The 15301-nt window shown below is 47.8% G+C and overlaps 1 protein-coding gene across 1 annotated transcript in view; it reads right to left on the bottom strand.

The window, feature by feature from the left end:
• Window positions 1-15301, bottom strand: part of LOC311232985 (kin of IRRE-like protein 3) — a gene marked incomplete at its 3' end in the record, with an annotated part of 534465 nt that overhangs the window by 92346 nt on the left and 426818 nt on the right. The window contains exon 5 of the mRNA XM_084319831.1: window positions 11855-12005. Coding sequence (XP_084175957.1) covers window positions 11855-12005 — 151 coding nt within the window. The remainder of the gene's footprint in view (window positions 1-11854; window positions 12006-15301) is intronic.

The raw sequence follows: 15301 nt of genomic DNA, 5'->3' as shown, positions 1-15301 counted from the left end.
ATACAGTCAGGGTTTTGTAACCCCTCAGTTACAATTGGTCCTTCGAGCCGGATGGTATCAGTGTAATATTTAATATAATATTAATATTAACATGGCCAGCGGTGAACACTCCCCAAGCGGCTCCCCTAAGCTAGAACGCCCGCAGCGCAAACGGCAGCTACCTCCATATCTGGAGGAATTCGCTTTCGTTCTACCCCCTAGCTTATCTAAACAGACGTTAAATACGGATAAATCGGATAGTCTAAGCATGTCCAATCCTATCGACTTGGCGACCCTGGCAGTAGAGACCCCAGTGGGTTCAAACGAAACTGACTCAGCTCACGGGGGGGACCAGGTGGGACATGACGTGACTATACCTCCAGACAGCGTCACCGGGATAGACCCCGGAGCGCTCCAGGATAAAGAACGCGCTCCAGGGATAGAACCCGACACACCACCAAGAGAAGAGAACCGCGCCCAGGAGATAGACCTCGGAGCGCGCCAGGAGAACAGATCTCCAACAAGCCCTGTCAGCACCCGATCACCTCCGTCAGTGTCATCCCCCAGCGAGGCGGACCAGAGACTGGTGCAAGCCTTGATCGCCACATTGACAGCCTCAACCGAAAGAGACAGACTCCAGGGTGAGCGCGACCGGCTTCAAGCAAAGACGCTTAGTGAGCGCGAACACTCTGCCACGGAAAGAGAGCGCCTGCACGCGCAACTCCAAGCGCAAGCCCTTAGTGAGCGCGAACACTCTGCCGTGGAACGGGAGCGCCTCCAGGCTCAACAGATGAGCGAGCGCAAACAACGAGAGCGCCTCCAGGCGCAACAATTAAGCGAGCGCGAACACTCTGCAGCGGAACGAGAGCGCCTTCACGCGCAACTCCAAGCGCAAGCCCTTAGTGAGCGCGAACACTCTGCAACCGAACGAGAGCGCCTCCAGGCGCCACAAAGGAGTGAGGACGACCGCATAAGACTGGAGGAGAGGCGCCTTCAGACGGAAGAGAACATCGAACGAGATCGCGCCAATGCACAGCGCGACGCCGCCAATGCCCAGCGCGAAGCAGAGCACGACCGGCTGCAGGCGCAGATGATAGAACAATTGATCGCCAGGGCGACACCCCCTCTCTCCGCACGGAGCTCCCGGAGATCATCACGACAAGGGTCTAGGGCACCTTCCCCTACCCGACAAAGTGACCCGGGACCCGGCCAACAGGAGGAACCTGTCTACGTCTCCGAGCCCCCTCCCCGACCGGTCCATACGAGACCCAGCCAACGGGAAGAACCGGCCTACGTCGCCGAGAGACTAACTCGAAGACTCCAGGACCTAGAAGAGGAAGAGGAAGAGGAGGAATATCAAGCCCACCAGCGCGAACGTACTCTGGACCAGGAGGCCCAGTACAGCCCCGACTTCAGCCCCGAGTCACTGCACTACAAACCCCTGACCCAACTCACGGGTGAGTTTGACGTACAGTCAGCACCGAGGAACAGCACCTGGGGACCCGGCCTCTGGTACCCACCAAGTACTAACCCACGACCACACGTACGGGGAGACTCGCCCAGGAGGCCTCTTCCCCTACGCTCACCAATGTACCAGCCATCCATGGCATCGTACCTTGGCACACCGACGTTCCCAGACTTTACGCGCGAGGACAGAGCACAGTACACGGAATTACGCATGTGTTTGGAGACTATGATGTCCGATGTCCCCGACGAGTCGTACAAATATGCCATCCTCCTCAAGCATCTCAAGGTGCCCAGAGCGCATAATATAGCGCTGGCATATTCCAACTCAAGCACCCCATACTCCGCGGCTCTGGTGGCCCTCGACCAGCGTTATGGACGCATATGGGATTACGTGATCCAAGAAATACGGGATATCGACCGCCTCCCCCCAGCCAAAGACAATAGAGCACTGGATGACCTCTCTATCAAGGTACAATCCCTCGTGGGGATGCTGGGGTCCCAAAAGGAGAAGGGGAGATATGAACTGTATGCAAATTCTAATGTGGAGCGAATACTGGAGAAGCTCCCTCCAGCCCGCCAAGAGCGTTTTCGGCGGCAGAGAGACCACCGTGATCCCAACGGCCCAGAGCCATCCCTCCTAGACCTGGCCGCTTTCCTCGCAAGGGAAGTTAGCAGCCTACGACTGGACACATTCGTGTGGAGTGGATCTAGCCCAAGAGATGGACCTCGGAGGTCCAACGATAACCGCCGATCAGTGACCGTTATGCACCAGGCCGAGTCAGTGCCGCAGCACAAGAACCACAGCACCCCCCAGACCAAGGGGAAGTGGAAGATTGTATGCCAGTACTGTGAAAAGGAACATTGGCTGTCTCAATGTGACACCTTCAAGAAGCTGACCGCTGACGAGGTGAGTCAGTGGATCAAAGCCAACCGCCGCCGCTTCCGCTGCGCGCGCAGCCATATGGCAGCTGAGTGCCGCCTAAAGAAAAGATGCAGCAAGTGCGACGGCGCCCACTTGGAGGTCCTACACGACAGCAACAAGAAGAAACCCGTACCCCCAAGCAGCTCGAGAGTGAACGTCATGTACATAGACCCTGCGAAGAGCGGGAGCTCCCGAGTGCTCTTGAAGGTGGTCCGAGTGATCTTAAGCTACGAGGACAAGGTCATGGACACTTACGCCGTCCTAGACGATGGGTCAGAAAAGACTCTCCTCCTCGCATCCGCCGCAGCCCGGCTGGGTCTGCGGAGGAGCGAAGAAACAATGACAATCCGTACCATTAGAAGAGACCTGAAGACCATAAAGGGTGAAAATGTCTCCTTCACGATAGCAGCGGTCGGGCAGCCCGAGAAGCAGTATAGCATCACTAACGCCTTCACCAGCCACGACATAGGCCTGTCACAGTACACCTACCCCATCCCAAAGCTGATGGAGAAATACGTGCACCTACGTCAACTACCTATACCGCTCATCGACGACGCCACCCCGACCCTGCTCATAGGATCCGACCACGCACACTCATCGTCCCAACGGACCGGGTCCACATCGGGCCCAGAGGCTGTCCAGCAGCGATCGAGACCCGCCTGGGTTGGACACTACAAGGCCCCCTCTCCGGGTCTTCCAACCGACCGACAGCCACTCGCTGTCTCTATACGAGGATAAACGAAGAAGACACCACCCTCTTACAGCACGTCGAGAGGCTATGGACACTAGACGCAATGCCCTTTAAGAATGAAAAGAAACTTGTTCGCTCAAAGGAAGACACTTATGCCATAGCCCTCCTCGAGCAGAGGACAAAGAGAGTCGAGGTCAACGGAGTGATGAGATACGCAACTCCACTCTTGAGGCGAGAGGGTATGCCCACCCTCCACGCCTCAAAAGAAGCGACAGAGCGATATCTACTGAACACCGAGCGGCATCTAGCCAAAGACCCCACTCAAGCCACTGTGTACCGCGCTGAGATCGACAAGCTGATCACAGCGGGACACATAAAGAAAATTGACATTCAAGAGGCCGACCAGACGATCGAATCTTGGTACGTGCCCCACCACAAGGTCCACCACAACGGCAAGGATCGCATTGTATTCAACTGCAGCTACCAGATCGGACTACAGAATCTGAATAAAGAACTCTTGCCCGGCCCAACACTCGGCCCCTTTCTCCTCGGCGTACTGCTACGTTTCCGCCAAGACAAGGTGGCCATCAGCGGCGACATCAAAGGGATGTTCCTGCAGGTGCGACTAGTGGAGGAGGACAAGCCCTTGCTGCGGTTCCTATGGAGAGAGAGGATCAAAGATGAGCAACCATCCATCTACCAATGGGAGGTCCTCCCCTTCGGAACCACATGCAGCCCATGCTGTGCTACGTTCGCACTGCAAAAACATGTGACAGAAGACCCTGAAGCTGACGAGGAGGTCAGACAAAGTGTAGAGAGGAGTTTCTACGTGGACAACTGTCTGCAAAGCGTCTCGACGCCAGAAGAAGCCGAAGCCCTCCTGCTCAAACTCCGCGCCTCACTGATCAAAGGCGGCTTTGATCTCCGGCAGTGGGCCAGCAGTGACCCTCAAGTACTTCGCAGCCTCTCCCCAGAGACAAAGGCAGCAAGCAGCGAGACCTGGATGGCGACCACCCCAGGTGAAGCACAGGAAATGACATTGGGCCTAGTCTGGCGCTTCAAAACAGACTCGCTCCATTACAAATACACACCCCTGACCACGGAGCAGGGAAGGTCGACCCCTCTACCGACCACCAGACGGAGCGTATACAGAACACTCGCAAGTCAATACGACCCGCTGGGGTGTATCCTACCTTACACCACTCGGGCGAAAATGATTGTACGAGAGCTGTGGGACAAGGAACAGGGCTGGGACGACCCCATACCCGACCACCTAGCTTCCACCTGGAGAGAGTGGGAGAGAGAACTCAGCTCGCTCCAAAATGTGAACATACGCCGAAGCTACTTCCCACCCACAGTGCGACTGGAGACGTGCCAGATGGACCTGCACGTCTTCAGCGACGCCTCAGAAGTGGCCTACGGTTCGGTGGCTTACTTGCGGGCCCGAGAGGAGGGAGGAGAAATACACACAGCCTTCATCCTGGCTCGCTCAAGGATAGCCCGCAAGCAACAATCGATCCCGCGTCTAGAGCTCTGCGCAGCTCTGGTAGGCGCGCAACTCGCCACGTTAATCCAACGTGAACTCACCATCCCGGTGCAAAGAACAATATTGTGGTCAGACTCCATGACCGTACTCACATGGATCCAGTCCGATTCTTGTAGATACAAGGTCTTCGTGGGAGTCAGAATCACAGAGATTCAAGACCTAGTAGGATCAGCGTGCTGGAGGTACGTGGACACGAAACAGAACCCAGCCGATGTCATCACATGGGGGATGTCCCTAGATGACCTCACACGTCACAATATCTACAGTGACGGTCCTGAGTTCCTCAAGCTCCCGGAGGAAGAGTGGCCTACCCCCACCCCTCGGGAGGCTAGTCAAGAGGAGGCAGAGATCAAGAAATCTATGTTCTGTGGGTTGACGCACACCCCAGTCCCCACTGACCCTAACATAGACGACTGCCTCACCTTTGAGAGTGCGCAGCTAAAGACATTCCTGTGGCACCACCCTAAGGTTCCCCCCACTACCGACATTAACGCATCGAACTACGCAGAGGCAGAACTCCTTCTGCTACAGCGAGCCCAAAGAGACTCGTTCCCCGACGAGCTAGACTGCCTGCAGGGAACAAAGCCAATCCCGTCAGACAGCAGACTGCTCCACTTGGCCCCCGAGCGCGACACCCATGGCCTCATCAGGGTGGGTGGTCGTCTGAGACGGGCCCCGGACTTAACGGATGACGTCAAGTTTCCTATAGTCCTCAACAGCCGACACAAGGTCACTGAGCTCATCATAAAGAAATACGACGAGGATGTGCACCACGCTGGGGCAGAGAGAGTCTTCGCTGAGATCCGACGTCGCTATTGGATACTGCAAGGAAGAGAAGCAGTACGACGCTTCCAGCGAACCTGTCTAGACTGTCGCAAGTGCCGAGCACAGCCCAGTATACCCATGATGGCAGACCTGCCTCCCTGTCGCCTCCGACTCGGCGATAAGCCCTTTCACTCCACGGGCGTGGACTGCTTCGGCCCACTCTACGTGAAGAAAGGAAGAGGGACGGAGAAGAGGTGGGGCATTGTATTCAAGTGCATGACCACCCGAGCTATACACATAGAACTCCTTCCGACCATGAGTACGGACTCATTCCTCATGGCCTTCCGGAGATTCACAGCGCGAAGAGGAAAACCATCTACGTTGTTGTCTGATCACGGGACAAACTTCAAAGGCGGAGAAAGAGAGCTGAGAGAGAGCTTCCAAGACATGGGTCCAGAACTTAAGACCCACCTCGCTCCTTCTCAGATCGACTTCCAGTTTAACCCCCCGAACGCCCCTCACTTCGGGGGAACCTGGGAAAGAGAAGTACGTTCCATAAAGACAGCTCTGTACGCCGTGCTTGGGGCCCAGACCGTGGCTGAAGAAGTCCTCACGACAGTCCTCACGGAGATCGAGGGAGTATTGAACTCAAAGCCCCTCGGTTACGTCTCAAGTGATGTAGCAGATGTCGACCCAGTCACCCCCAACACTCTCTTGATGGGGCGGCTGGACCCCGCGCTTCCACAGATGGTGTACAGACCCGAAGAAGCGAACGGCCGAAGAATGTGGAGGTACAGTCAAGTATTGGCTGACAAGTTTGGGAACAGTTTCCTCCTCCACTACCTACCGTCTCTCCAAACCCGCCAGAAATGGGTAAAGGATAGAGACAACTTACAAGTGGACACAGTCGTTATGATCATAGACCAGTCACTACCCCGAGCTATGTGGCCGGCCGGCCGCGTAAGCAAAGTGATCACTGGTGCAGACGGAAAGGTCAGAGCGGCCGAAGTTATTGTCCAGGGGCGGACCTACACCCGACCCGTGGCGAGGCTGATAGAGTTGCCGAGGCTCCCTGACTCCCCTGATGACGATCATGACCCACTGACTTTGTAGATTGCCCTACTCCCCACAACAGACATTGAGCAGTTGACTGGACTATTAATCTGTCTCCCTTGAATCAGACGGAGTACCCGAACATTCCTCTACCCTCCAGGCCTTACACCCCCGGAGGGAACCCATTGTCTCCAGTCGGTACCAGTGTTGCCCTATATAGTTGCTACTATACGACAGGTGGTGTCAACTTAGACCCATCGTAGGATTCCTGCTATTCTTAGTGACTCATGCTCTTGACTGACTTTACGTATATTCTTCGCCATACAAGCGCGACCCTAATTCTCATTCTGTAACCTAACGTTGCCTAATAATAATAAATTACCCTCAAATACTATTTCTTTGTCAATGCCGTATTCTTGTGGGTGTTCACCATCTATATTTGATGTACTGTCTGGCCAGTAATTAAAGTACATAACTAGCAGTGGTTTAATCTATCACAATCTTTAATACAGTCAGGGTTTTGTAACCCCACCTATGTTACTTTATTTCATTAGCAGTAAAAGTGATTTTTCTTTATTGTGTAAGACACTTCAGAATGTTAATCTTTCAAAAGAGACCAGGTTTATGCATGTGCTATAAGTATAAAGTATAAAGATATGCTTTTCAAAAAAAGTATGCAGTCCTCAAGTTCAAGTTAAAAAATTGCCACTTTTCTGGGTGCCAGTTAAGTGGTTCTTAGAGTGAACTTCTCACCATTTCAAACAACTCATTTAGACAATGTGTAGTTTGCTTTCACTCTTTTCCAGTCATGAATGAGTTGAATTAGAAATAACAGATAACATGTAAGGTATTCATATTAGGTTTATTCCACACAATACAAATTAAAACCTGCATACTACACCTGGTGTGCGCAGTGTTTGATACATCTGAGAAAATAATTCTGTGTTGCCTTTACGCCTTTGTGCATTCGCTGCTTTAATCCTGAATAATACGCATGCAAGGTTTTCTACGTCTCGCCTCAGTACTCAGCTTGGGTGGTGCCACTTTCCTCAGTCTCAAAAAACAATGGGAGGGTTTTCAGAGGAACCTTCTTCGAACGCCGTGTGGAATTCACTTTCATGTGCAAAGCTGGGGATGGCCGATAGAGATACACCGTACAGTACAGTATATACAATGTATGCAAAAATATGAAGCTACGTTACAGGGATCATACCTCTGAGAGTTAGAATTGGAACAGCTTGATAAACCACTCTCTTACTTTAGATAGGCAGCCAATGTGTGTCTTTCACCTACAGTAGACAAAGGATTGTGTGTGTGTGTGTGTGTGTGTGTGTGTGTGTGTGTGTGTGTGTGTGTGTGTGTGTGTGTGTGTGTGTGTGTGTGTGTGTGTGTGTGTGTGTGTGTGTGTGTGTGTGTGTGTGTGTGTGTGTGTGTGATGAATACTAATGTGTGCATGTGTGTGCATGTGTGTGTGTGTGTGTGTGTGTGTGTGTGTGTGTGTGTGTGTGTGTGTGTGTGTGTGTGTGTGTGTGTGTGATGAATACTAATGTGTGCATGTGTGTGCATGTGTGTGTGTGTGTGTGTGTGTGTGTGTGTGTGTGTGTGTGTGTGTGTGTGTGTGTGTGTGTGTGTGTGTGTGTGTGTGTGTGTGTGTGTGTGTGTGTGTGTGTGTGTGTGTGTGTGTGTGTGTGTGTGTGTGTGTGTGTGTGTGTGTGTGTGTGTGTGTGTGTGGCGTACTTGTTTGTGTGTACACGTGGTGCCTGTGGGGACCTTAGTGGACACAGAACATCAGCATTTGGCTATTAATTACCCAAAACACTTTGCTCCTCCTCTTATTCTCCACCATGCTATTACCCTGTGGGATGGCCTTGTTGGCCCCTTTGTGCATTGATTCCTGCAGCACATTGTAGAAAGAAGTGGAACCATGGAAAATGAAAGGGCCTCTAAAGAAATTACAAGAAATAGCAAGCATTTTTAATGACCAGGTCTATGTTTTTCAGTGTCAGCCAGGATACCGTACTTATTATAATACGGTCCACATTTCCAACATTAAAGATAGATACATACATATGTATTAGGCATTGTGTGTGCACTATCTCTGCTTTATTGTATTGTATAATGTCAAGGATAATTGCTGGTGATGTGCTCCACTGACGTAAATCATTCAGCGGAACTACTGGATCTGCGATATAAACTTTTCCGGGATATTTGAGAGCTGCATGAGAACATGTCTTTATTCATCAGTCCAGCGGGGGAGAGAGATTATATAAATAAAGATATGGAAAAGGATGAAAGGGATTTAAAATAGTGGAGGCTTTAGAGGCCAAACAGTCATTCAGCATGGCCAACTAATCAGTCAAGCAAGGCCATCACATCAAGCAATTATTTATCCTATTCATTTCTTTATTTTGCCCTAAATAAAATAAAAAGAGGGAACTGCCTTCTAGGCTTGATGTAACACTTTGCAAAACATATACAAATTATAATAATATTAATAATACAATTAAATACACCATTGCTATGCAACATGTAGGTGAAACCGTGCCTGAGATATTTCATATATTAATATATGAAAACAGCCACACTGTCATGATGGTGGCGCTGTAGATTACAACCAAATATGGTCATCATGGGAAAACAAATGGGCAATTAAACTAGCTGATTTCTCTCCCTGCTAAGGTGGGGATTTAGAATTTTGAAGAAAAAATCTCACATGAGGGTGTAACAATTGAGTTGTGCATGGTTGTGCATGGTACATAAGATTGTGCTGTCCCCCAATACCTCAAATTACTTCATCCAGGTGAGGGATATTCACAGCTATTCTATAGCAGGCAAGTCCACTCATTTAGTTGATTAAGGATTTAAGAGTCATTCGTGACATGGAGAGACGTGGCAGTAAGTCTGTGGAATAGGTGACCAGTTTCAACCATTCATGTTATGTGCCATTCTTGCCATGGCTGATCTGCCGTCTTGACCACTGACCCTCCCCCCTCCCCTTTTTAGGGAGGCTATGGAAATAAGCCTTAGGGCTTTATCGTGTTATCCTGACCTTTCATTTTATGTACATCACTCACTGCTTTTTGTATTTCTCAGCAGGGCTGTTTTTGTTTGTTTGTTTTGTTTTTATTAAAATGTCAAATAAAATCAATCAATCATGACAGAAATTGAACTGAGCATATGCAATAGATTCAGCTTGACCCAATGATTCTGAGAGAAAGACATTATATTCTGGGCCACATGGTTCAGGAGCTATTGACAAACCTACCCAGCCGGTTCCAACGCCCTAGGACTTTGCAGTCTCTGAGATGCAGATACATTTAGGCAAGAGGTAGAGGAAAAAGGGTTCTTGAGTTTAACTTGAGTGTTTAGGCAGAGATGGTAAAGCACAGCCTTTTACAATGCAACACGGTATATTACGTTTCATATCGGCAAAAGTCCAAAACAAACACAGCGACCGGGAGTCAAAGCAACAACCAACCAACACAGCAATACTATAGAGGATAGATAGTTTTAGTTACAGTTATGGTTAGTTTCAATTAAAAGTGTAGTTAAGGTTAGGGTTATGGTTAGTTTAAAGTAATTCAGTGTAGTTAAGGTTAGGGTCAGGGTTTGGGCAAGGCTATCAGAAAAGTGTGTCTTGGTAGTCTTGAGGCCAATGTGAGAGCCCTAGGGTTGTTCCCCAGCAGGGGAGCTCAAATGTTTTCTGAAAACGTTAACATTTTTATTTTAAATTAAAATGTGCTTATGTAATACACATTGTAGTACATTTTTGGTACACCCTATTTACATATTTTAAGCGAGATGGGGCTGTACAATGACACTGTAACGGGCGGTGGTCTTCTCTAGTCCGTATACAGCACAGGACGGTCCAGTCTGCCTGGGCGGGAGCAGAGATATATAGCTGTCAGAGACGTTTCAAAGCCCTGGCGGCCGACAGGCTGACATGCCAGGGAGTTGGGCTGTCAGGGTCCCACACTGACCCAGTGTGTTTGTCTGCTCTCTGCCCGGTGCACTCTGCGGTGGTCGGGGGACCACACAGCCCTCCAACCACCCCTCCGCTCCGCCAGGCCGACAGCTGCTTCTCATCAATATTAACAGTACGGGAGAGCACCCCGGAGGTGAGCCGCCGAACCTTCCAGAACCCACAGGAGTAACGGCCTCTCCACCTTGAGACGTGCCGTCATCACTTATTAATCCAACACCTGTTACCCTCCCCGATCCCCCCATCCCCCCAAAGAAACGAAAAGTAAAGCTCATGGCTTGCTTTCCAATTTACTCAATTGCTTTCTTGACTTTCTTGACACACACACACATAGCATGCTAAATGGAACAAAAAAGGCCTATTTAGGCACTTGGCACAAGCCCAAATGATCTAAGCTTATGTTAAGCACTAATGGCTGAGCTGTTGCTCAAAACACCCCTCTCTCTGTATTGTGATTGGCTGTTTCATGCCTTTGGTTTGACAATAAAGGGTGTGTACTCTGGATATATATTGTGGGAACACAATTAGTATGCAAGGGGGCTGTTTTACCGGCGCTAAATCGCTGAAGTTAATTCATATCAAACATCCCAATTATCCAGACTGGTGTCAAATCCACATTATTACCCAAGCTGATAGGGTGGGAGGCAAATTATATCATTTAGCCGTGAGTTTTTTTCCAAGGTTATCCAAACAAAAGAGTACGGGGGGCAGTATCAAACATTTTGTTTTCAACTGTGATTGACTTTCCATGGAAAAAATGCTGGCGCCACCATTGTTTTGCATGACAAAAGGATTAGGGGCCTTTCTGACAATGAGCACAACCAGCCGTTAATCAGTTAGCTCTCGTGTTTCAGCCTCTCCAAGCTGCAGCTTACGTATTCCATTCCTTTTTGGATGGATGGGAAAAAAGCAGCAGGAGGAAGAATGAATCTGTCAAGAGGAAAGCATCTCTGAATAGTATTTTCTGCTTTATTAGTCACACGTAATAGCTTTGAAAGAGCTGTAAAGGATGAAAAAGCCCATTGTTACAAATTCATAACTTGTGGAAAATGTTTTTTATGATCAAATAATATCATCTGACAATTATATTGTTCACAGGGAGAGCATGTTTTCACTTCAGAGGGGCTGAGAGAAAAGAGAAATCACACTGAAGTATAATCAAATTACAAAAATGTGATTTATGTTAATTTGCTGAGCAAAGTAACCTCTGTAATCTTCTGTCACATTATCTGTTCCTTTGATGCCTATGTACATTTGTTTTGTAGCGAGCAGTGTCATGTAAATTAAACTGTGTTTGCGGGGACAAATAATTACATTGATTTCTTTCAGAGTTCATTGAGTTCAATATCCTAATACACTTTTGAACTTATGGAGAACTTAGGCCATTTTCTAACGGCATTAGCAACAGTGGTCATATATCACATCATATACAATTGTATCTGTACTTACGTTGGATGTCAATTGTCACAGTAGCGTCTTTGCCATTGGGAGCTGCCTTGTTTGAGGCTCGACAGGTAATCTGTTGGCCAGACTCGATGTTGGAGGGAGAGAGGTAGAGAGTGCTGAACGTGCTCTCCCTCCTACCGTCTCGCACAGGTGTCTGGGGAATCAGGGGGAGAAGAAAAGAAAATATTATATGAATTTACTATGCAAACCAATTGCAACAGCAGCATGCTTTTATTAGGAAAATAATGTTCCCAAATATCTACACATGAAAGGGTTCATATAAGAAACGTGAGTTTTGGTGAAATGTAATCGTAAAGACTCATCCGATATCTGAACATTCCATTTACTTGACATATCTGGGAACACTTCACTTTGAAAATGGTATAGACCACCGCAACACTATGCGCAGATTGCCCACGGATTGTGACGCCACGCACACCCGCTCTGGACTGTTCCATCAGAGGGGGGAGCTTCGGTGGTAGTGTGAGTGGGTACAGACCACTGCACTTAAATATAAACATTAGTCTACCTGGAGACTCAATGAGGTAATTGTAGATGTCGCCATAAGACGCGTCTGGCCATTTAGTGGGATCATTGTTTCATTATCCTGTTCGGCTGAAAGGACACTGGCCACCGAAGCTCCCCCCTCTGATGGAACAGTCCAGGGCGGGTGTGCATGGCGTCACAATCCGTGGGCAATCTGCGCATGTGCATGGGGAATAGGTGCTTAAAAATTGGCTTTTTCTCTGCCGATTTAGTTCTGATCGATTAGGAATGGGTCGCACCGTGTTCAGGAGATTCAGGCGCATACAAGTCTATTCGATCATGTCTCCAGCATCCCCACAGCCGTATCTGCAACCACTTACATCACGGCTCTCATCCACATTCATTCATTTGCTCCCCCCGCTATCTCCTCCCCAATTCGGAAGTGCAGTGGTCTATTGGCGATATTGATTGGGACCAAAATACGTATCATACACTTCAGGGTCACATTTCAAAATTTCAGATTTTAGTTTATTCACGTGATACTGAAGTACAGAAGTACATAGCTATAAAATCAGGTATCATTTTCTCAGATTTCTTCAAATAATTCCACTTGAATAGTGCTTTACCCCTCAGTAGGTATATAATGTGCTGTGTTGAGAAAAAAAAAGAAACCGTCATCGTATATAGGAAAAAAAAAAGAACAGTAAAAGCAGGAAAGGAAAGCGGCTTTAAACTGATGGAAAACATCACTTTATTATAACTAATGAGCGTTCTGCATGGAGAAAGGACACATTTAATCCACAGCAGCCACACAGCATATGGGCTGTTGTTGTCACCTTTCTGTTGGGCGCATTTGGCAAAGACGGCTGTGCTATGAAAGCTCAGGGTCACATTAAAAGTCAAACACCAACAACTATAAACATGCAATCAGTAGGGTGCAGACCTACTGTACCACGAACTGTACTTCCCCACTTTACGTTACACTGGTTAAGAAAGATATATATATATATATATATATATATATATATATATATATATATATATATATATATATATATATATATATATATATATATATATATATATATATATATTGGATCTGGGGGTCATTCCATTTGGCTTATCAACTATCAAAAAAATACAGTACATATTGTAAGCATCAAAAGGACATTATGCTTACTATGCACTCACGTGAAGCACCCACGTTTGACATTGTTCGATAAACAATACCACCTATCCTTGACTTCCAGAGTTGTATCCCTTGCTGCAGACAATTTGTAAGTCTCTTTGGACAAAAGCATCAGCTAAATTACTAAATGTAAATACAATGTAAATCACATCTTTGAACAAGATGTTGGTCCCAGGATTTCACACAGCAAATTATGTGACAAGGTGAACAGCACAGAGAGGGATTTGTATATTGAAAATCCAATATGGTAGAGGAAAGGTCATGGGGTCACCAAAATCAATAGGGTTCTTACTAGGTTTATTCCTCTTGGGGTCATGAATTGAAGTCTATGATGTAATTTTGGGAGGGAAGAGCTGTAGTATTCAAATGACTTCATAAAACATCCTCAGGTTGATCAGCTAGATTTCATTCATGTCTCAACAGCCAATCACATTGTCTCACCTTTCTCCCAACATGTATCCCTCCTCCTTCTTTTTAAGCAGTGTTTTGACAGCTGTCAGATGAGCTGCTGTCACATCAGTTCCCTACTGGCAGAAGCTAGCGGTCCTTCAGCCACTATGTTTTCCCACAGGAGTTTTCCCCACAGAATCCTCCACCGCCCCATAGGCTGCTCGTCTTTCCATGGCGCTCTCTCTCACTTCTAGCCCCAGTGGCCCACACCTTCTCAGCATATTTTACTCCACTAGCTAACATCCTCGCCTTTCCTCTTCTCAACCGCTTCAGCTACAAACGCCATAGCAGCCACTCAAGATACATACCACTCACAGATATCACTGTCCCTTTGATATGGAGCGTGAGCACGACAACGCCTCTACTTCCTCAGGCGCTTAAGGAAGTTCCAAGTCAGTCAGAAGATCCTTAGGAACTTCTACTCATGTACAATAGAGAGCATCCTGACTGGCAACATCACCTCCTGGTTTGGGAATAGCACTGCACAAGACCGTAGCAGACTACAAAGAGTGACACGTTCAGCCGAACGCACAATTGGAGGGGGGCTTCCCACCCTCCAGAACATTTACAACAAGCGGTGCAGGGGTAAGGCTAAGAGAATTATTAAGGACTCGAGCCACCCGAACAAAGTTCTGCCTCTTTGAACTGCTGCGGTCAGGCAAGCGATACCGGAGTCTTAAGGCGAGCACAGAAAGACTCAGAAGAAGCTTCTATCCCCAGGCCATCAGGCTGCTAAACGAACAATAAACACTATGCAACAACCATCAAATGCACACAGCACACAGCACACACACCCACACGCACACACTCACTTAAACCACACAAACACACTTTATATTTATTGATAAAGGATTTGCACTACAACTCGTACACCCACTGTAAATTGTACCTAAATCGCACCTCATCCCATTTCTGCCTTGCACTATATAGTATTGTATTAGTACACTGCACAGTATTGTATATTATATGGTAACTCAGTTACGTCTATTCTGCATCGAACATTGTACATATGTCTATACTGAACACTGTGACCTCATTTTTTTTTTTACTTCTAATCTATACTATGTTATTTTATTTCATACTTATCTTGTCTTGCACAGTCTCTGGAGCGTAACAGTAAGAAGCATTTTGTATAAAAGTATTCTGTACTTCTGTATGACAACTATTAAAGAAACTTGAGAAACTTGAAACTTGCACTCTGCCTTCACGGACTATCGCCCATTCTCTGACACACGTTCTCGTCACTCGCCCATAGCATTGTACAGCTAATGGTAGCATTGTAGCTCCAGTGCACAGCCAAGATACATAGCATGCGAGTTGCTAAC

The sequence above is a fragment of the Notolepis coatsorum genome (assembly GCF_963971535.1).
Source record: "Notolepis coatsorum genome assembly, chromosome: 8".
NCBI classification, from domain to species: Eukaryota; Metazoa; Chordata; class Actinopteri; order Aulopiformes; family Paralepididae; genus Notolepis; species Notolepis coatsorum.
The sequence above is the reverse complement of the archived record's forward strand: the minus strand, read 5'-3'. Positions and strand labels throughout refer to the sequence as shown.